This window comes from Emys orbicularis, chromosome 3 (genome assembly GCF_028017835.1).
Source record: "Emys orbicularis isolate rEmyOrb1 chromosome 3, rEmyOrb1.hap1, whole genome shotgun sequence".
NCBI lineage: Eukaryota > Metazoa > Chordata > Testudines > Emydidae > Emys > Emys orbicularis.
Window position 1 is genome coordinate 49800036 of NC_088685.1, and position 22428 is coordinate 49822463.

General features: G+C 39.6%; 1 protein-coding gene across 2 annotated transcripts in view; it reads right to left on the bottom strand.

Moving 5' to 3' along the window:
• The window catches only part of LOC135876406 (collagen alpha-1(XXI) chain-like), a 155937-nt gene extending 136032 nt beyond the window's left edge, over positions 1 to 19905 (bottom strand). For both annotated transcript variants that reach the window (XM_065401602.1, XM_065401601.1), the window contains exons 1-5: positions 19818 to 19905; positions 13277 to 13828; positions 10287 to 10455; positions 9961 to 10177; positions 6652 to 6825 (exon numbers count right to left, since the gene is read on the bottom strand). In XM_065401602.1, coding sequence (XP_065257674.1) covers positions 6652 to 6825; positions 9961 to 10177; positions 10287 to 10455; positions 13277 to 13828; positions 19818 to 19905 — 1200 coding nt within the window. The remainder of the gene's footprint in view (positions 1 to 6651; positions 6826 to 9960; positions 10178 to 10286; positions 10456 to 13276; positions 13829 to 19817) is intronic.
• Positions 19906 to 22428: the final 2523 nt, after the last annotated feature.

Sequence of the window (22428 nt, forward strand, 5' to 3'; positions counted from 1 at the left end):
TTCCACACAAACTTCCACGTGGCTGGACTTTACAAAAAAGAGACAAGCCATTTACAATGCACACTTCACTTCTCTACAGAGGAAAAAGGACAGTAAGCTATCTAAACTCCTACCTGCCACAGGGGGCTACAACAGTGGTACCCTCAACTCATCTAACAACATTGTCAATCTTTCCAACCACACACTTAGGACAGACTCTTCTGCTGGGCTATCTCGGGGACTCTCTTTCTGTCCCACCATCCCCACGAACACGATACAGTTCTGCGGTGATCTGGAAGCCTACTTTCGTCGTCTCCGACTCAAGGAATATTTTCAGCGCACCACTGAACAGTGCACTGACCCACAGGAACCCTCCTACCAACACTACAAGAAGAAGAACTCTGCATGGACTCCTCCTGACGGTCAAAATGACAGACTGGACCTCTACATAGAGTGCTTCCGCAGACGTGCACAGGCTGAAATCGTGGACAAACAACATCATTTGTCCCATAACCTCAGCCGTACAGAACGCAATGCCATCCACAGCCTCAGAAACAACTCTGACATTATCATCAAAGGGGCTGACAAAGGAGGTGCTGTAGTCATAATGAACAGGTCGGATTATGAACAGGAGGCTGCCAGGCAACTCTCCAAGACCACAGTCTACAGGCCACTATCCTCTGAGGAATACCAAAAGAAACTACACCATCTGCTCAAGAAATTCCCAGCTACAGTACGGGAACAAATCTACATGGACACACCCCCAGAACCCCGACTAGGGGTATTCTATCTGCTACCCAAGATCCATAAACCCGGAAACCCTGGACGCCCCATCATCTCAGGCATTGGCACTCTTACAGCAGGATTATCTGGCTATTTGGACTCTCTCCTCAGACCCTACGCTACCAGCACTCCCAGCTATCTTCGAGACACCACGGACTTCCTGAGGAAACTACAGTGCATTGGTGTTCTTCCTGAAAACACCATCCTGGCCACCATGGATGTAGAAGCACTTTACACCAATATTCCACATGAGGATGGACTACAAGCTGTCAGGAACAGTATCCCTGATGAGGCCACAGCACGCCTGGTGGCTGAGCTTTGTGACTTTGTCCTCACCCACAACCACTTCAGATTTGGGGACAACTTATACCTTCAAGTCAGTGGCACTGCTATGGGTACCCGCATGGCCCCACAGTATGCCAACATTTTTATGGCTGACTTAGAACAACGCTTCCTCAGCTCTCGTCCCCTAGTGCCCCTCCTCTACTTGCGCTACATTGATGACATCATCATATGGACCCACGGAAAGGAGCCGTTGAAGAATTCCACCTGGACTTCATCAATTTCCACCCCACCATCAACCTCAGCCTGGACCAGTCCACACAAGAGATCCACTTCCTGGACACTACAGTGCAAATAAGTGATGGTCACATAAACACCACCCTATACCGGAAACCTACTGACCGCTATACGTACCTACACGCCTCCAGCTTCCATCCAAGACCCATCACACGATCCATTGTCTACAGCCAAGCCCTAAGATACAACTGAATTTGCTCCAACCCCTCAGACAGAGACAAACACCTACAAGATCTTTATCAAGCATTTGTAAGACTACAATACCCACCTGGGGAAGTGAGGAAACAGATTGACAGAGCAAGACAGGTACCCAGAAATCACCTACTACAGGACAGGCCCAACAAGGACAATAACAGAACACCACTGGCCATCACATACAGCCCCCAGCTAAAACCTCTCCAGCGCATTATCCACGATCTACAACCCATTCTGGAAAATGATCCCTCACTCTCACAGACCTTGGGAGGCAGGCCAGTCCTCGCTTACAGACAACCCCCCAACCTGAAGCAAATACTCACCAGCAACTACACACCACACCACAGAAACACCAACCCAGGAACCAATCCCTGTAGCAAACCTCGTTGCCTACTCTGTCCCCATATCTACTCCGGCGACACCATCAGAGGACCCAACCACATCAGCCACACCATCAAGGGCTCATTCACCTGCACATCCACTAATGTTATATATGCCATCATGTGCCAGCAATGCCCCTCTGCCATGTACATTGGCCAAACCGGACAGTCCCTCCGCAAAAGAATAAATGGACACAAATCAGACATCAGGAATGGTAACATACATAAGCCAGTAAGTGAACACTTCAATCTCCCTGGTCATTCTATTACAGATTTAAAAGTCACTATCATTGAACAAAAAAACTTCGGAAACAGCAGAACTAAAATTCATTTGCAAATTTAACACCATTAATCTGGGCTTGAATAGGGACTGGGAGTGGCTGGCTCATTACAGAAGCAGCTTTTCCTCTCCTGGAATTGACACCTCCTCATCTATTATTGGGAGTGGACTACATCCACCCTGATTGAATTGGCCCTGTCAACACTGGTTCTCCACTTGCGAAGTAACTCCCTGCTCTCCATGTGTCAGTATATAATGCCTGCCTCTGTAACTTTCACTCTATGCATCTGAAGAAGTGAGGTTTTTACCCACGAAAGCTTATGCCCAAATAAATCTGTTAGTCTTTAAGGTGCCACCAGACTCCTTGTTGTTTTTGTAGATACAGACTAACACGGCTACCCCCGATACTTGACACCATTAGGATCAGCATCCATCTTGTTATATCCAGACCTGGCAAAAGCCTTTGTTGTCGAAGAAGTTGCTTCCAATTATGTGATTGGGACAGTTTCAATACAGTGGCATAGGCTTCAGGGAGCTCTTCGTCCTTGCGCATTTTATCCCCGTAAACTGATGCCTGTGGAGCAAAACTATGAAATCTGTAACAAAGAACTGCTGGCCATCAAGGCCACTTTTAAAGAATAGCACCATCACCTGGAAGGTGCACGTTTCCCAGTCCAGGTATATATGGATCACAAGTACTCAGAGTACCCGTGACTGTAAATCTCTCAATCAACACCATATCTGTCAGTCCCTTTTTTCCAGGTTCAATTACACTGTAACCTATTGCCCGATGCCAGGAATGGTAAACCTGCCATTTTGCCAATGTCACCATGAACAACTTGCTGTCTCTCATGAAGTCCCTCATATTCTTCGATCCATTTGCAGTGAAAATTATGGCAACTGGTACAGATCTAGCTTCTGACTCAATATTCTCAGTCAAAAAAGGGATCCTCTTATTAAAATACTGGATTTATACCTCAAACAGTCAGCCACATCTAGCAATACTCTGGCTATGTTATGATTCACTACGGTTGGTCATTTCGGCCCCCCGGAAAACGCTGAGGCTCTTGAAATCTCAGATGGCCAAATATGCATGTTTTCATGTAGTCCTATATCAACTCCTGTGACACGTGCACTTGAATGAAGACTCCCTGCACCAAACCCCTGGGCACTTTGATTCCACTGCCAATTCCATCTCAATCGTGGTCATCCATCTCCGTGGACTTTATCATTTACCTTCCCAATTACCAGGGCCACACAACTGTGCTAGTTTTTGTCAACCTACTTACAAAAATGTCCCATTTTGTGCCAGGCATTCATATTTCCACTGCAGCAGTCACAGCCCAACTGTTTTTCAACCATGTATTCAAACTCCCTGGTCTACCATCTAACATTACATCTGATCAAGGACTGCAGTTAATTTCACATTTCTGGAGAGAGCTGTTCAAGTTCCTATATGTGGATCTACAGGTCTCCTTGGCTTATCAACCCCAGGCTGATGGATAGATGAAATGAATTATTCAAATTCTTGAGCAATACCTCTGTTGCTTTATCATTACCATTAGAATGACTGGGTTTCACTCCTCCCTTTTGCCAAATTTGCATATAACAACTCTCCCCAGAGATCAAACCACCACCATCCTTTTTATGCCAACAAGGTTTCCACTCCCAGTTCCACCCACCCATGCCACAAGTCTCACATGTACCCAGAGCCTTCAATCTAGTCGAACATGTGCACCGCGTCAAGGAGTTGAAAGTCCACCTAGAATTGGTCATAGGGGATTACAAACAAGGGAACCCTCATATCATAGTTGGAGATAAAGAATGGCTCTTCACATAGCACATTGGCTCTCCCCAACCTTCACAAAAGTTAGATAACCGATACTTGGCCCATTTTGGGTCATCCAGCAGATCAATCCTGTAGCCTTCAAACTCCAACTTCCCAAGATGATGAAAACATACTCAATGTCCCATCACCCCTCTGAAAGACCATATCAACAACTCCTTTCCCAGATGAGTTCAGCAACCACCTCCACCCATCACTGTCCAGGAGTACCTGGTGAAGTAGATCCAAAGTTCGCCAGGGGAAGCTCATGTATCCTGTTGATTGGGAGGGTAATGGGGTGGCTTATCATTGGTGGAAGCCGACTAACAACATACACACACACACACACCCTACTTTGAGAATTCCATCAGTCACACCGTGATAAATCAGGTTGAAGGACACCTGGCAGGCATCTTTTTCAGGGGGGGTACTGTGAAGGATGTTCTGAGCCTCATGAGTCATCTAAGGTAATTCCCTGAGAGTCTTAAGGGACCACCCAATCCACAAGCAAGGGTCTAACCAGGTGATCCCAAAGCAGGTGTATAGCCTCCTAATGAAAGCAGCCGTTCCACTCTGCTCAACATCACTACATCGTCGAAGATACTACCAGCTGCCTGCTCCAGCCTCTGCCTGCTCCTGCTCCTGCCAAGCAAGTCCCCTGGATGTCCTGACTCAAAGTGGAATACCAGTGGATTAAGTTTCAGTAGCACTACATTTGGGAACACCTTTGTGACGCCGTACCCCATAATGCTTTATGGAAATATGCTTATGAATATATATGACATAACTGGAATATGTGCTATGCTACATATTCCATGTAGCATATCTATGTAAAGGTTATGATCTACTGAATCTATTAATCCTATCTGTATTCATGTATCATTTTTGTATTGGAAGTTATGAATATTGGCTGTGTACTGGCTTGATTTCTAAATATCCTTAGTAGAGAATTTGGTCAGTTCCTGGAGAAAGGAATGTTGAAATTAAGTACCTAATCAAGAAACACTTAAAGGACAATGAATCTTGGAATGCTCCAATCCACATAAGACGTCTACTTGAGGACCTTCAAGATAGCATGTGACCTATGGCTACTACCTGGTAAGAAACTGTGAGTCATGCATGGACATGTGACTTGCCCAGGTGACTCCAGAACTCCATCTTGGAGCTGGACTTTGCATAGGAGTGAGGAGGGGGGTCTCCACCCACAAGAGAAAGTCTATTTAAGCCCATGGGAGACCCCTTCATTTGGTCTTCAGCTGGCTAAAGAGAGCCTCTCCACCCCCCAGGATACCTGAAAGAAACTGGAACAAAGGACAGTGACTGCAAGAGGTGTGAGTGATTGCTGGACCCATGCTAAAAGGAGATTAGTCTGTAAAAGGGAGCATTCTGAAACGGGTGAGGATCTTATCTGTATTCAGTTTGATTAGACATAGATGTGCGTGTTTTATTTTATTTTGCTTGGTGACTTACTTTGTTCTGTCTCTTACTACTTGGAACCACTTAAATCCTACTTTCTGTATTTAATAAAATCACTTTTTACTTATTAATTAACTCAGAGTATGTGTTAATACCTGGGTGGGCAAACAGCGTGCATCTCTCTCTATCAGTGTTATAGAGGGTGAACAATTTATGAGTTTACCCTGTATAAGCTTTATACAGGGTAAAACGGATTTATTTGGGTTTAGACCCCATTGGGAGTTGGGCATCTGAGTGTTAAAGACAAGAACACTTCTGCTAGCTGCTTTCAGGTAACCCTACAGCTGTTAGGGGACGTGATTCAGACCTGGGTCTAGGTTTGTAGCGAGTCTGGCTCAAACCAGGCAGGGCACTGAAGTCCTAAGCTGACAGGGCAGGAAAGCAGAGGCAGAAGTAGTCTTGGCACATCGGGTGGCAGCTCCCAAGGAGGTTTCTGTGATCCAACCCGTCACAACCTTAATTACAGAATAAGCATTTCAGAGCCCTCCAAACCATGATGACATGAAAGAGAAGCACTATATACTGCTGTATGAATAGCATATACAGAACTTTCATCTCTGTTATTTCATTTGTTTATTACTGCATCAAAAAACATTCTTCCCCTGCCCTTAGAGTCCAGTAGTTTTAAATAATGTTTATTGCCAAGACATTGCTTTAACAAACTGTTCATTTTACTGTAACATAATTCTTCTTGGGTACTCAAGAATGCCATTATGGCAAGAATGATGTTCTCTACATCGTTGCTGTGTGAAAGACCTGAACAAACATCAGGGACAACTGCCAATACAGAGGGAAAAGTGAAACTGACTATACACATATATTGTCAAACATGTAAATTAAGCAACCTGAAGAAGGAGACAAATATTTTCCCCTAATCTCTTTCACTTACTGCAGTGTTAGGTATTACTTACAATAGCTGTGGTGAAAAAGAAATTCAGACCAAAATGTGACTTTTTTTAATGTTGACTATCTCTCTTTAATTACTAGCTAAAATGTATCTCAAATTGTCAGCCCAGAAGGAATTATATTAGAAAGTATAACCCCATCGAAATAGAAGGCTGCAATGAAATACTAGGTAAAAGATTAATGATTGCAGTACTACTGAACTGGTATAGTGTCAAACTATGTTACATCCGACAATATTCTAGACTCACCTGTACAGTTTCCTCTTTCCCAGGGTATTTCCCTATTTGGGTTAGTCCACTGATGTAGATACCTAAAACAGGATGTAATGGCTTCATTTCAGTTTCTTGATCATCTATATACAAAGTTACATGTGCTTCTGTTACCAAGAGACGAATCTGATGCCAGCCTTCGTCAAACAATGTCTAAGAAAATGGAGAAAATAAGAGGACTTTAAAATATAATTTCCTAAATTTAAAGAATTATGAAATTTGATCTCAACTATTTATCCACTTGTTTTTATCTATTAATAAGACTGGTTGTTTGTGATGGCAAAATACAGCAAAGGTCATGGCTGTGTCAGAGCAAAAAAAAAAAATGCAAAAGACAAATGATAGAAAAAAATCAAAATGTCACAAGATCACCTTTATTTTACCTTTAATCAAGATTCTGCTAAGCCATTTAAAAATAACTAATAGTTTTGAACCTTTTTTTAAAAAAAGGTCACTTTCCCATACTTCACTACGCTGGATATAAAGAGAGAGAGAGAGAGAGGGAGGGAGCCCCACATTTGCAAAAATTCATAGAGGAATCCTGTTAAGCAGTGAGCTAGCCAAGATGATAAAGACCATGGGTAAAATATTCATAAGAGCTTAAATCCCATTTTCATTCACTCAGGACCCTAAATCTCATTAAAGGACAATAGGACTTAGTAGCCTAAGGGCTAGATTCCCAAAGGGACTTAGGTGCCTGACTGCAAATTTAGGTACCTAAATCCAACAATTAGGCACCACTGGCATTCACAAAACTACTGCTCTGCCGGAGTTTGAATATGTAAAGCACTATATAAGTATTACTACTGTTCAGCTTGAGGATACTAAGCTGAAAAAACAAATGTAAAGAAAATAAATGACTATTTGTTAGGGCTGTAAAGCAATTAAAAAATTAACCACGATTAATTGCACGATTAATCGCGCTGCTAAACAGTAATAGAATACCATTTATTTAAATATTTTTGGATGTTATCTACATGTTCAAATATATTGATTTCAATTACAATACAGAATACAAAGTGTACAGTGCTCACTTTATATTTATTTTTTATTACAAATATTTGCACTGTAAAAATGATAAAACAAAAGAAATAGTATTTTTCAATTCACCTAATACAAGTACTGCAGTGCAATCTCTTTATCATGAAAGTTGAACTTACAAATGTAGAATTATGTACCAAAAATAACTGCTTTCAAAAATAAAACAATATAAAACTTTAGAACCTACAAGTCAACTCAGTCTTACTTCAGCCAATTGTCAAATCTGCTGTGAAAATGTTCTTAAAATGAATGTGTGCTGAGTCATCATCCGAGACTGCTTTATGAAATACATGGCAGAATGAGGGTAAAACAGAACAGGAGACATACAATTCTCCCCCAAGGAGTTCAGTCACAAATTTAATTAATGCGTTATTTTTATTAATGAGCATCATCAGCATGGAAGCATGTCCTCTGGAATGGTGGCTGAACCATGAAGGGGCATACGAATGTTTAGTATATGTGGCACGTAAATACCTTGCAACTCTGGCTAGAAAAGTGCTATGCGAACATCTGTTCTCAATTTCAGGTGACACTGTAAATAAGAAGCAGGCAAGAGTATCTCCCGTAAATGTAAACAAACTTGTTTGTCTTAGCAATTGGCTGAACAAGAAGTAAGACTGAGTGGACTTGTAGGCTCTAAAGTTTTACATTGTTTTGTTTTTGAGTGCAGTTATGTAACAAAAAAAAAATCTACATTTGTAAGTTACACTTTCGTGATAAAGAGATTGCACTACAGTACTTTTATGAGGTGAATTGAAAAATACTATTTCTTTTATCATTTTTACAGTGCAAATATTTGTAATAAAAAGTAATAATATGAAGTGAGCACTGTACACTTTGTATTCTGTGTTGTAACAGAAATCAATATATTTGAAAATGTAGAAAACATCCAAAATATTCAATAAATTTCAATTGGTATTCTATTGTTTAACAGTGTGATTAGTCATGATTAATTTTTTTAATAACGATTAATTATATTTTTTATAACAGAGTTAAATGCAATTACTCAACAGCCCTACTATTTTTCAAAACTCAGAATTGCTTTTCACTTGTGGTTTTTAAAATTGATCAGAAAAGATATCCAATGAACACACAACATTTTAAAGCAAATTTAATTGTAAAAGAAAAATGTTGGATTAACAGCCCTGAAGCCACCTATTCACCTACAAAACTGTTACAACTCTGGCATGGCAATGCTGTCTTCCCCACCTCTAAAGTAAGAAGGTTCTTCAATATTAAAAGTTTAATGCGATCTCTGCTAAGACTCCAGCTGGCACCTTTGTTTACATGGTGTTCCTTAGCATGTGCTATTTGTCGTCTAAGAAATGGAATGAGTAAACCATTTCAAATAATGATGGTCAAGAATTAAACTTAATTTTGCCATGGGGGATCACAGAAATGGTTACTCTCTCTGGAGAATCAGAGAAGATCTCCAGAGACTATTTCCTATTTATTCTTATGAGCATTCATATCCAATCCAATATTTTAGGTACCAGTAAAGTACAACTTTGTTTATTTAAAATGTTTCTGGGACTCCAAAGTCCTTGGAGGGTTCTAATAAATTTAGTGCAGATTGTCTATTATTCAAATTAAAAAAAAAAAAACAACCAGATGAGGATGTTTTCACTGGACACAGAATTGGATAAACCAGGTTGCACTGAAATTCACAAGTTTCTAACCAATCTACTAGAAAACAATTATTTTAATAAAAAAATAAAATAAATAAATAAATGGAAAATAATTAATGAATTTGAAACCTCTACCACGGTGGTTTTGAACCTGTGGTCCATGGACTCCTGTGGGTCTGCGAACAATGTCTAAGGGGTCCACAAAAGGTTGTTGCTACCATAGAACTGTGGTTTTCAACCTGTGGTCCGCGGATCCCTGGGGATCTGCAGGTTATATCTAAGATTTACAAAGGGACCTGCACCTCCATTCAAAATTTTTTAGGGGCCCGCAAATGAAAAAAGGCTGAAAACCATTGCTCTACAAATACAGGAGCAAAATCCACCTCTAAAACTAGATTTTTTTATCAAAATACATTTACTAAGTGACAGAGATGCTATCTTTGTAATAAATACAAAATATTTTTTTCAACTAACACCAGCATGTAGTATGAGGCATCATCCAGCTATTTTCAAATATTTACAAATTCAGGAGCTAGTATATCTTAACAAAGGTGAAGAACCAAGGAAATAAACCTGTATTCTCATGAATATTCCAATACAAGATCAATGTACTCATTACCTTTACATGAGGTGCAGTGAAAGTGACAACCTGAGTTCCATTTACTAAGCTTGTTGTAGTAAAGGATAATGTTTTATCTTCCCCATTTACAGTAACTGTTATTTGCGGCCTCCCATCCAGGCTTAGAATCCTCCACAAATCCCATGTCTTTCTGACCTTAAACCTCTGCGTGGAGACGAACACATATGATGGAGGAAGACCTTCTGGAAACACATTCCTGGGGAAAAAACACATACATTCTAAATGGGAAATTCTGAAACAAATCCCATACATTTTAATAAACCGCATTTTTATCCCAAACTGTATAACTTTCTACAATGAAGTACCTTGTAAATTCTGACAAGTCAATGTTTGATGTTATTTCGTAAGCTTTTGCATTTGAAGATGGGATTTGAATTCTCTTTTTAACCTTTTTCTTCACACCTAATCCTAGAAGAATATCAAATCCTTTTTCATCTCGAGCTGCCACTGGAATTCTTGTTGGACAAACAGATTCTATAAAGCAATAGACAGAATAGTTGACAGCAATCAATTCTGAAAACACTAAAACTGCCATTTGATACTGCATCTGTTTGACAAACCGTGAAAGATTTTAGGCTAAAGTATAAAGTTCTCAACTTCTTTGTTTCAATACCAAAACAAGACTATGGAAGAAATACTGAAACTCTTTGGGTCAAATATTTCTCCATGCTACAGGATTCAGAAGAGATGAATGAATGAAAAATGGAGTAGAAAACCCCAAAATACAAGGGCCTGGAAGCAGAACCTCTGTCACATGTTCCCCTCTTTGCCAGGTGTCCTCCAAATCCCCTCCACACAGCACTAAACTTTTGGATCTCTGTGAGTTTGTTGGTGGAAATAGCTGCTGTGCACAGCTTGTTCTCCTGGGGACCTGATGGATATTGCAGCAGGAACAAGGGGTATGTCCACACCGCAATTGTGAGTGAGATTCCCAGCCCAGATAGACAGACTTGTGCTAGCAGGGCTCAAGCTAGCACGCTAAAAACAGCAGTGTGAACATTGTGGCTTGGGTGGCAGCTTGGGCTCTCAAGCCCACCTGACCCTCTGGGTTTGAGTTCAGGTGGCTAGCCCGAATCTCCACTGGAGCCGCAACAACCACAGTGCTATTTTTACCAAACTAGCTTGAGCCCTGCTAGCACCAGCCTGTCTATCCTGGCTGGGAAGCTTGCTTCCAGTTGCAATGTAGACATCCCTAGTGTGGGAGACATACCCACTGTCACTAATACAGTTTGAGCTCCTCAGATGAAAGGCAGTACAGACATGTAAAACATTATTATATCTCCATTTCTGTAAAGCTTTTTATTAGGGATAGACTATCTCAGCCATTACTCGGATACACACGGGCACCCTAGACATCCAGCTACAGAAGCTGTTTCCTATTTCAAGAGGGTAGATGCATAGCTCATTGCTGGTTTAATCAGGGCATAGCTGGCTGACACTGGTCCTTTCTCAATGATCGGATTCATGAGAATGAGATCCCCTAATTGCCTATTGGTGTGTGTGTGTGTGTGTGTGTGTGTGTGTGTGTGTGTGTGTGTGTGTGTGTGTGTGTGTGTGTGTGTGTGTGTGTGTGTGTGTGTGTGTGTGTGTGTGTGTGTGTGTGTGTGTGTGTGTGTGTGATAGAAATAAAGAGGGAAGAGAGAAGGATTCATCCCTGGATAATAGTTCTGGTACAGGACATAGATAGAAGAAAGATGTCCATTAGGCCAAAGAGTCTTGTGGCTCCTTCCGAATGTGGGGACTGAGGGAGCCTGCCCCCCTAATGTACATGGAGTCATTTGCCCACAACAGGGATGGTGAAGGTAGTCAGATGCAATGTGTAGTCAGCATATAGAATTTGCTGCCATGGGAGTTGAGAGAGAGAAATACAGCAACTAGATTTTTAAAAGGTGCTGGATAATTTTATTGCCATTAGTAACACATATATTCAAAAGCAGGTAAGTAAATCACATACTTCAGGACAGTCATTGATTAACCCAGGGTTCAGGAAGGGAGTCCTGTATATACACCACTGCACAACTGGCCAGGTTGTTTATGGGGAAGGTTGACCCTCTTCTGAAGAATCAGATTTAGGCAGTGGTATCCTTCATAAGATACCCGAGTTGATAGACCATGGGTCTACCTTGGCAAATTGTATGTAATGAAAATAATCTACAAGTCTTTACTCTGGGAAACTTCTCCCTCTATCAATTTTTTATTAAAGAATCTCTATGTTTAAGTGGACTTCAGTCATTTTTTAGATTGGCTTCCCCCCACTATTTAAGTTACAGTATATCGACTACAGTACATTGGATGATTGTGATTTTCATTTATGTATGAAGAGACTAACACTTGTACCTCAATATAAACAAATAATTACCACATTTTTTCAATGAAGTCCATACTTCAAGGTAAAAACAAAGGAAAATATTTTTATTTTGCTCCTGCTAAATGCAGAAACATTGTACCACTGAAGTATGTCTTACATCAACTCTTAATAGTATAACAAGCACAACAACATGCTGCTGACGCATGCTATATTCATTGTATAACAAAGTCCTTCTGTGTGATGGATTTTGAAAGCATTATGCTAACTTTTTAGAGGAATGTCAGTGTTTCATAAAGTTGTTATAAAAATTCAGTTAGCTGTTATTTTTCTAAAATTTGAAGTTTAAAAAGTCACTTTAAAGTGTTGTTTTTGGCTAATTCTTCTACCAAAAATGCTGTTTAAAAATTATGCAGAATATTTTGGCAAAATCCACTGGAATTGTAACAAAAGCCTTTAAATCTCTCTTGGGCTTCTCAGCACATGCTAGCAGAAGCACTCCTATTATTAATGTGAACCTCTCTTCCCATTTGTTAAGAGGTGATAAACAGTGTTGCAGACTTAAACTGGAACTTAGAGAACTAGTATTAACACTTTTTTTTTTTTTATCCCTGAAGGTTTAACTCAACACGCATTAAAATTAACCTCAATATTTTCAGCACTAATGCAAAGAGCTTGAGTGATTTGTGTTTGCAAATTCTGGTAAAGCAAAGGGAAGATTTTCATATAAAAATAACACACACTGAGATGAAAATATACAACATATTAACATATCACTCCTCAAAAATGCTTCTTTTAATAGAAAAAAATAATACTGCATCAAAATCAGGAGAAGCTCATACAATAGCTAACAAAACTTGTTATTATTCATTAGTGGTGGAGCTATATACTTACCAAAAGGACACCACTGAAATACTGCAATATGCACACAGCAGTACATATCACAAGACTTTAAGACTATCTATGTTCCAAAGATATATTAAGGTTTACCTTCACAGAGTTTCTGCTTTATTACTTCTCTTATTCTGGATATTGCAATATAATCTTCAACGTAAAATACGTAAGTTGATGAGGGCTTGTTGGCAATAGCTCTAAGTTCATCCTCCTCAATTTCTGAGCCAACACCAATAGCAAACAAAGTGATTTTGTTTTTTCTTGCTTCTGCTGCTGCATCTTTGACTTCATCTTGGGACTTGCCATCAGTGAGAACAACAGCTATTTTAGTTAGAAATCTTGAGGATTTAGCAAAAAGGTGGTCAATCGAAAACTGTATAGCTCTTCCTGTTCTCGTATTTCCACCTAAATATTGTATGGATTCCATTTCTCTGATTAGATTTTCAGTGGAATCATGAGTTCCTAGTGGGATTTCAAGTACAGGATAATCACTGTACTGGACTACTCCAACTTGAATAAACTTTGGCCCTATGTCAAAATTTCTTGTAATATTGACAAGCCACCTTTTGATAATTTCAAAGTTTTCTGGGCCAACACTGTAGGAGCCATCTAAGATGAAAACTAAATCCGCTGGAGCAGTTCTGCAACCTAAAAACAAAAATCAAAGCAATACTTTTAATGGGCATCTTCTCTACTGCAAGCAATCCTTTTTTCATTTATCAGTGATTGGTTATATTGTAGTCAGCTGGCCAAATATTTTGTAAATTCTTCATTTATAATTGCCATATATAATCTACTAAATTTATCAGAAGACAAGATATTTTCAGTCAGACCTGCAGACTTGACTTGGCATCTGAAAAAAATCAAGCTGTGCTCTTTTGTGCACATTATCACCAGCCATAATCAACAATAAAAACTCTGGAATCAGAACTTCAGCTAGCAACTGCATTTGATACCTGAGATAGAAAAGAATGCAGCTTTCTCATCCATACCTGTATTTGTCCTCAATGATAACAGCAGTAAAAAAAGCAGATCTGACACAAAACACACACAGCCAGGGTACAGCTAATTTCAGCAGCAAGGTATTTTTCCTGAATCATTTTCTGATCACAACCCCAATGTAAAATTTATCTGACACTGCTACCATGCATCTACAATAACAATTATAGAGCATTTAACTCTGTTGAATGGCACTGGTAGCCCATTATATTTTAAGAAGATGTCATTGAATCATTTGAGCTCAATAACAGAAGAGTGGAACATGTGTTTATGGGCATAGTAGTTAGAAGGTGCACTATTTTTATTATAAAGTGTAATGCAATTGCATAATGACAGCTGCATAGGTTTCAATATTACTGTCTTATTGTTGCTATACAAACAGCTATCTGAATCACATGACTTCTGGAGGAGAGGCAGTACAAAGGACAATTTTGGAATAAGCAAGCCATATGCATTTAATAAAGAGTGGTCATGGTCTTGGAGCCTTATTAGAGTTCAACTTGCCCCTTAGGAATTATCCATTAAATAAAAATCAGTTCCCACTTTTTAAAAATAGAGACATTCCCTTCCTGCAGGAAACGTAAAATATTATGGCTACAGGTTCATACATCAAGAACCTTTCATCAGTGACAATTCATAGAATCATAGAACTGGAAGGGACCTCGAGAGCTCATCTAGTCCAGTCCCCTGCACTTGTGGCAGGACTAATTATCTAGTTTCATTGCGGAGAAACTAAATGGATTATTTGCTTCAGTCTTCACGGCTGAGGATGTTAGGGAGATTCCCAAACCTGAGCCGGCTTTTGTAGGTGACAATTCTGAGGAACTGTCACAGATTGAAGTGTCACTAGAGGAGGTTTTGGAATTAATTGATAAACTTAACATTAACAAGTCACCGGGACCAGATGGCATTCACCCAAGAGTTCTGAAAGAACTCAAATGTGAAGTTGCAGAACTATTAACTAAGGTTTGTAACCTGTCCTTTAAATCGGCTTCTGTACCCAATGACTGGAAGTTAGCTAATGTAACACCAATATTTAAAAAGGGCTCTAGAGGTGATCCTGGCAACTACAGACCGGTAAGTCTAACGTTGGTACCGGGCAAATTAGTTGAAACAATAGTTAAGAATAAAATTGTCAGACCCACAGAAAAACAAACTGTTGAGCAATAGTCAACATGGTTTCTGTAAAGGGAAATCGTGTCTTACTAATCTATTAGAGTTCTTTGAAGGGGTCAACAAACATGTGGACAAGGGGGATCCAGTGGACATAGTGTACTTAGATTTCCAGAAACCCTTTGACAAGGTCCCTCACCAAAGGCTCTTACATAAATTAAGCTGTCATGGGATAAAAGGGAAGGTCCTTTCATGGATTGAGAACTGGTTAAAAGACCAGGAACAAAGGGTAGGAATTAATGGTAAATTCTCAGAATGGAGAGGGGTAACTAGTGGTGTTCCCCAAGGGTCAGTCCTCGGACCAATCCTATTCAACTTATTTATAAATGATCTGGAGAAAGGGGTAAACAGTGAGGTGGCAAAGTTTGCAGATGATACTAAACTGCTCAAGATAGTTAAGACCAAAGCAGACTGTGACGAACTTCAAAAAGATCTCACAAAACTAAGTGATTGGGCAACAAAATGGCAAATGAAATTTAATGTGGATAAATGTAAAGTAATGCACATTGGAAAAAATAACCCCAACTATACATACAATATGATGGTGGCTAATTTAGCTACAACGAGTCAGGAAAAAGATCTTGGAGTCATCGTGGATAGTTCTCTGAAGATGTCCACGCAGTGTGCAGAGGCGGACAAAAAAGCAAACAGGATGTTAGGAATCATTAAAAAGGGGATAGAGAATAAGACTGAGAATATATTATTGCCCTTATATAAATCGATGGTACGCCCACATCTTGAATACTGCGTACAGATGTGGTCTTCTCATCTCAAAAAAGATATACTGGCACTAGAAAAGGTTCAGAAAAGGGCAACTAAAATGATTAGGGGTTTGGAATGGGTCCCATATGAGGAGAGATTAAAGGGGCTAGGACACTTCAGCTTAGAAAAGAGGAGACTAAGGGGGGATATGATAGAGGTATATAAAATCATGAGTGATGTTGAGAAAGTGGATAAGGAAAAGTTATTTACTTATTCCCATAATACAAGAACTAGGGGTCACCAAATGAAATTAATAGGCAGCAGGTTTAAAACAAATAAAAGGAAGTTCTTCTTCACGCAGCGCACAGTCAACTTGTGGAACTCCTTACCTGAGGAGGTTGTGAAGGCTAGGACTATAACAATGTTTAAAAGGGGACTGGATAAATTCATGGTGGTTAAGTCCATTAATGGCTATTAGCCAGGATGGGTAAGGAATGGTGTCCCTAGCTTCTGTTTGTCAGAGGATGGAGATGGATGGCAGGAGAGAGATCACTTGATCATTGCCTGTTAGGTCCACTCCCTCTGGGGCACCTGGCATTGGCCACTGTTAGTAGACAGGATACTGGGCTAGATGGACCTTTGGTCTGACCCGGTACGGCCGTTCTTATGACCATTCCTGACAGGTATTTGTCTAACCTACTCTTAAAAATCTCCAATGATGGAGATTCCACAACCTCCCTAGGCAAATTATTCCAGTGCTTAACCACCCTGACAGTTAGGAAGTTTTTCCTAATGTCCAACCTAAACCTCCCTTGCTGCAATTTTAACCCATTGCTTCTTGTGGTATTCTCAGAGTTTAAGAAAAACAATTTTTCTTCCTCATCCTTTTAACAATCTTTTACATACTTGAAAACTGTTATGTCCCCTCTCAGTCTTCTCTTTTCCAAACTAAACAAACCCAGTTTTTTCAATCTTCCCTCATAGGTCATGTTTTCTAAACCTTTCATCATTTTTGCTGCTCTTCTCTGGACTCTCTCCAATTTGTTCACATCCTTCCTGATATGTGGCACCCAAAACTGGACACAATACTCCAGTTGAGACCTAATCAGAGCAGAGTAGAGGGGAATAATTACTTCTCATGTCTTGCTTACAACACTCCTGCTAATACATCCCAGAATGATGTTTGCATTTTTTACAACAGCGTTACACTGTTGACTCATATTTAGCTTGTGGTCCACTATGACCCCCAGATCCCTTTCCGCAGTACTCCTTCCTCGGCAGTCATTTCCCATTTTGTATGTGTGCAACTGATTGTTCCTTCCTAAATGGAGTACTTTGCATTCATCCTTATTGAATTTCATCCTATTTACTTCAGACCATTTCTCCAGTTTCTCCAGATCATTTTGAATTTTAATCCTATCCTCCAAAGCACTTGCAAGACCTCCCAGCTTGTACACTGTATGCTGTTATCTAAATCATTGATGAAGATATTAAACAGAACCAGACTCAGAACTGATCGCTGCGGGACCCCACTTGTTATGCCCTTCCAGCATGACTGTGAACCACTGATAACTACTCTCTGGGAACTGTTTTCCAACCAGGTTTGCACCCACCTTATAGTAGCTCCATCTAGGTTGCATTTCCCTAGTTTGTTTATGAGAAGGTCATGCGGGACTGTATCAAAAGCTTTACTAAAATCAAGATATCTTGTATAGCTATATATCTACCATTTCTCCCCATCCACAAGGCTTGTTACCCTGTCAAAGAAAGCTATCAGGCTGGTATGACATTATTTGTTTTTGACAAACCCATGCTGACTGTTACTTTATCACCTTATTATCTTCTAGATGTTTGCAAACCAATTGCTTAATTTGCTCCATTCTCTTTCCGGGTACAGAAGTTAATCTGACTGGTCTGTAATTCCCTGGTTTGTCCTTATTTCCCTTTTTTATAGATGGGCACTATATTTGCCCTTTTCCAGTCTTCTGGAATCTCTTCCGTCTTCCATGACTTCTCAATGATAATGGCTAATGGCTCAGATATCTCCTCAGTCAGCTCCATGAGTATTCTAGGATGCATTCCATCAGGCCCTGGCGACTTGAAGACATCTAATTTGTTCAAGTAATTTTTAACTCGTTCTTTCCCTATTTTAGCCTCTTCTGATCCTACCTCATTTTCACTGGTATTCACTATGTTAGACATCCAATCACCACCAGCCTTCTTGGTGAAAATCAAAACAAAGAAGTCATTAAGAACCTGCCATTTCCATTTCCCCGCACCCCCACCCCCATTGAGAAATGGGCCTACCATGTCCTTAGTCTTCCTCTTGCTTCTAATGTATTTGTAGAATGTTTTCTTGTTACCCTTTATGTCTCTAGCTAGTTTGATCTTGTTTTGTGCCTTGGCCTTTCTAATTCTGCCCCTACGTACTTGTGTTATTTGTTTATATTCGTCCTTTGTAATTTGACCTAGTGTCCACTTTTTGTAGGACTCTTTTTTTATTTTTAGATCACTGAAGTTCTCCTGGTTAAGCCAGGCTGGTCTCTTGCCATACTTCCTATCTTTCTTACACAGTGGGATTGTTTTCTCTTGTGCCCTTAATAATGTCTCTTTGAAAAACTGCCAACGGTCTTCAATTGTTTTTCCCCTTAGACTTGCTTCCCATGGGATCTTACCTACCAACGCTCTGAGTTTACTAAAGTCTGCCTTCTTGAAATCCATTGTCTTTATTTTCCTGTTCTCCCTCCTACCATTCATTAGAATCATGAACTCTACCATTTCATGATCACTTCCCCCAAGCTGCCTTCCACTTTCAAATTCTCAACCAGTTCCTCCCTATTTGTCAAAATCAAATCTAGAACAGCCTCTCCCCTGGTAGCTCTCTCCACCTTCTGAAATAAAAAATTGTCTCCAATACATTCCAAGAACTTATTGGATAATCTGTGCCATGTTGTGTTATTTTCCCAACAGATGTCTGAGTAGTTGAAGTCCCCCATCATCACCAAGTCCTGTGCTTTGGATGATTTTGTTAGCTGTTTAAAAAAGCCTCATCCACCTCTTCTACCTGGTTAGCTGGTCTGTAGTAGACCCCTACCATGACATTACCCTTGTTTTGTACCCCTTTTATCCTTATCCAGAGATTTTCAACAAGTCTGTCTTCTATTTCCATCTCAGTCTCAGTCCAAATGTATACATTTTTAATATATAAGGCAACACCTCCTCCCTTTTTTTCCCCTGCCAGTCCTTCCTGAGCAAGCTGTACCCTTCTATACCAATATTCCAGTCATGTGTATATCCCACCAGATCTCTGTGATGCCAGCTATGTCACAGTTGTGTTTATTTACTAGCATTTTGAGTTCTTCCTGCTTATTCCCCATACTTCTTGCATTAGTATACAGACATCTAAGATACTCATTTGATTTCCTCCCCCCCACAGTTCTGTCTTGTCTCTCCTGTATCCGTTCTCTAACAGCCCATGCTCCCCCCCAAATTCCAAACCTTCTCATAGGTCTCCATGTTCTTGACTTACCTGTGGGCTTTGCCACCTGCCCCCTTCGAACCTAGTTTAAAGCCCTCCTCACTAGGTTAGCCAGTCTGTATCCAAATATGCTCTTCCCCTTCCTCGATGCACCATTGACATTTCATCCTAGTAAGTACTATATGTGGACCTGGATACAGATATCACAATCCAGTCCTCTGAATACGCTACACTTGTTTTTAACTAGCCAGGACAGGTAACTAAAATTAAATAAATATCTCTTACTTGCTCTTATTTCACCATCTTCAGCCGAGATGTAATCCTGAAGTAGCAGAATTAAAATTGTCTGAAGAAACTTTAAGTTCTGTGCCATTTATATTTTATTTCCAAAATTTTGAGTCCTAAATTAAACTGTAAAAAAAGAAAATATATTACAGTTCTATCAAACAAAAATACAACTGAACAGTTATGCTTTGCCAATTGTGCATAAAAATGACAGGATCAAATCCAGCTCACCTTGCTCTCCTGAGTAGTCCTACTGACTATGTTCCATAACTTCAGGTGTACTGTCCATGTAAGTAATGTGAAAAAGATTTGACCCTTATTCTAGAATTTGAACCATCTCCTAGGTGTTCTCTGAAACAACTATCATTTACTATAGGGTATTATATAAAAGTAAAAAGTACATTATGTCCAAAAGTCACAAATTTGAAATTATTCCATGAAATGTAATTCACTTGGGATGCACAGCTGCTTCATTGCGCTTAAGAGGGGACAAAGTGCCTGAGCCACAAAGCACAATATGGGTCTTTGCATGATTGTAGGCCCCTTCACCATATCTAGCTATTAGAATTGCACTTTTCCTGCCCAAAATAATGTTGATTTATGTGATTTACACTATTTCATATACTATTATGAAACTCAAAGAAAGAGGGTCAGATTCTGATCTCAAAGATTGTGCTGTAGACCTGGGAGTGAGACCCCTGATTTCAGTGGCATTACTGCAGATTTAATCTTCTGTCACTGAAATCAGAATCTTGTCCCAAATGTGTTACAGTAGAGCTGTGCATTAGAGGGAGAATAAGATGAGCACAATGCCATGCATTAATGCAAGTTATCAGTAAATTGCTTCCACTAATATTAGCAGATGCAACATGCCATGACAAATTTCATATTGCCTTTTCTCCATTCCAGTTTTTACTCTGGATATTCTCTCCCATCTGCTGTTTGCTCCAACCCCTGATTTGCCTCTTTGTTTACATGAAAAATTTTATTTTAACCACATCTTATAACTATACTCTTTGCTTAATTCCATGCCTGTTATGTATTAAAATAGAACTCTAATGAATAAAAATGAAATAGGGCTACTTTGGAATATTATACTTTACTCTTAATTAATTTTAAACTAATTTCAAGACACAGAGGAGACAATTACTTTAAATCTTTACTTTGTGTATTTTCATCTTCTAGAACACAAGCATATCTTTAATGGTCATATTCTGTTCTCAGTTACGAAATGCAAACTTCAAGTCAGTGGGGAAAATGCACTGTTGGCACAAGTGAATTTGGTCAAGTGTGGTTGCACAAATGTAATGCAGACCAGAATTTGATCCTCACTTGCTTATCTGTGTGCACATTTTAAATAAATCTGCAGGCTGTTTTTTCTGCTTAATACATTGTCAGCATCTCTTGTGTCACAACAGTGGCAATATCCACTGAATTTCTTGGTTTTGATATAAAACCTAGTCCTCTTTCTAGTAGCTGATCAGACAACTTTTTTTATCTCTTCAGCAAGAAAACCCAATAACTAAACAGGGGCCCAGTTTTAAAAGATGCTAAACACCCTTAACTCCCATTGAACTTAGAACTTTACAGAATAAGACCAGACTAATACAGACATTACCCTCCGCCCCCATCCTTCTCCTCTGTCAACCATGTTGGTCTTGACCACCCACTTGTTCATTTGTCTAAAAAACATCTTTGCACCTTTTTGACATAAACATGGGATCCTCTCCCTGAGCTGACCTGCAGGGTCACTAACATATCCTCCTTCAAATCCCTCCTCAAGACCCATGTCTTCAATGATTCACACATTAAATGGGCCAACAAATAATACATAGGTGGAAGCGCCACTGGATGTAAATGAAATACATTTGTTTAATAACAAAATAAAATGTCAATGTACTTTATTTAAATGTATAACACCTGTACATATATGTATAGTGTCCTTCTCCCTCATCCTTTGTATGTTCCTTGTCTCCTTTGATTGTAATCTTTTCAGTGCAAAAAAAAAAAAAAAAAAAGGGTCTTCCTATATGTATGGACAGCATCTCCCACCCAGGTAATAATTAGAAACTGATTAGATGTGGAGAAACTTCTAAGTACTACAGAACACCCACTCTGGATACAGGCATGCAGCATTTTGTTTTGACACATGAGAAGGGCCACAATGAGCAGGTAAATGGAAACAAATAATAATTTCTTTTACCAAAGGAGTACAATAAAAAGAATGCTACTAATGTGCCATAATGTACTAGGCATCCAGAAGAGAATCTACATTCTGTAACAGTTTAATAGAGCCTTGGTCCCACAAATACCAACATACCAGATGCAAAGTTTGTATTAGGTTGGTAATGGGGGGGCGGGGGAATTTTACTGAGATTTGGGGACAAGGGAAAAATTATTGGAAAGGTAAGAATTTCAGATTCAAGTTTATTCTCTGTGGATTCATGATAGGTAATGTACTAAATGAAAGATGTGCAACTTGAACAAGTTCTCCAATCAAACACAGAATTTTTCCATTCTTTTGGGGAATTTTTCTTACTCTAGCATATGAGCCAAAAGGAGTATGTTGCTGTAGTTTGGCTTCTAAGTCAGCTTCTTGCATTTTCTATTA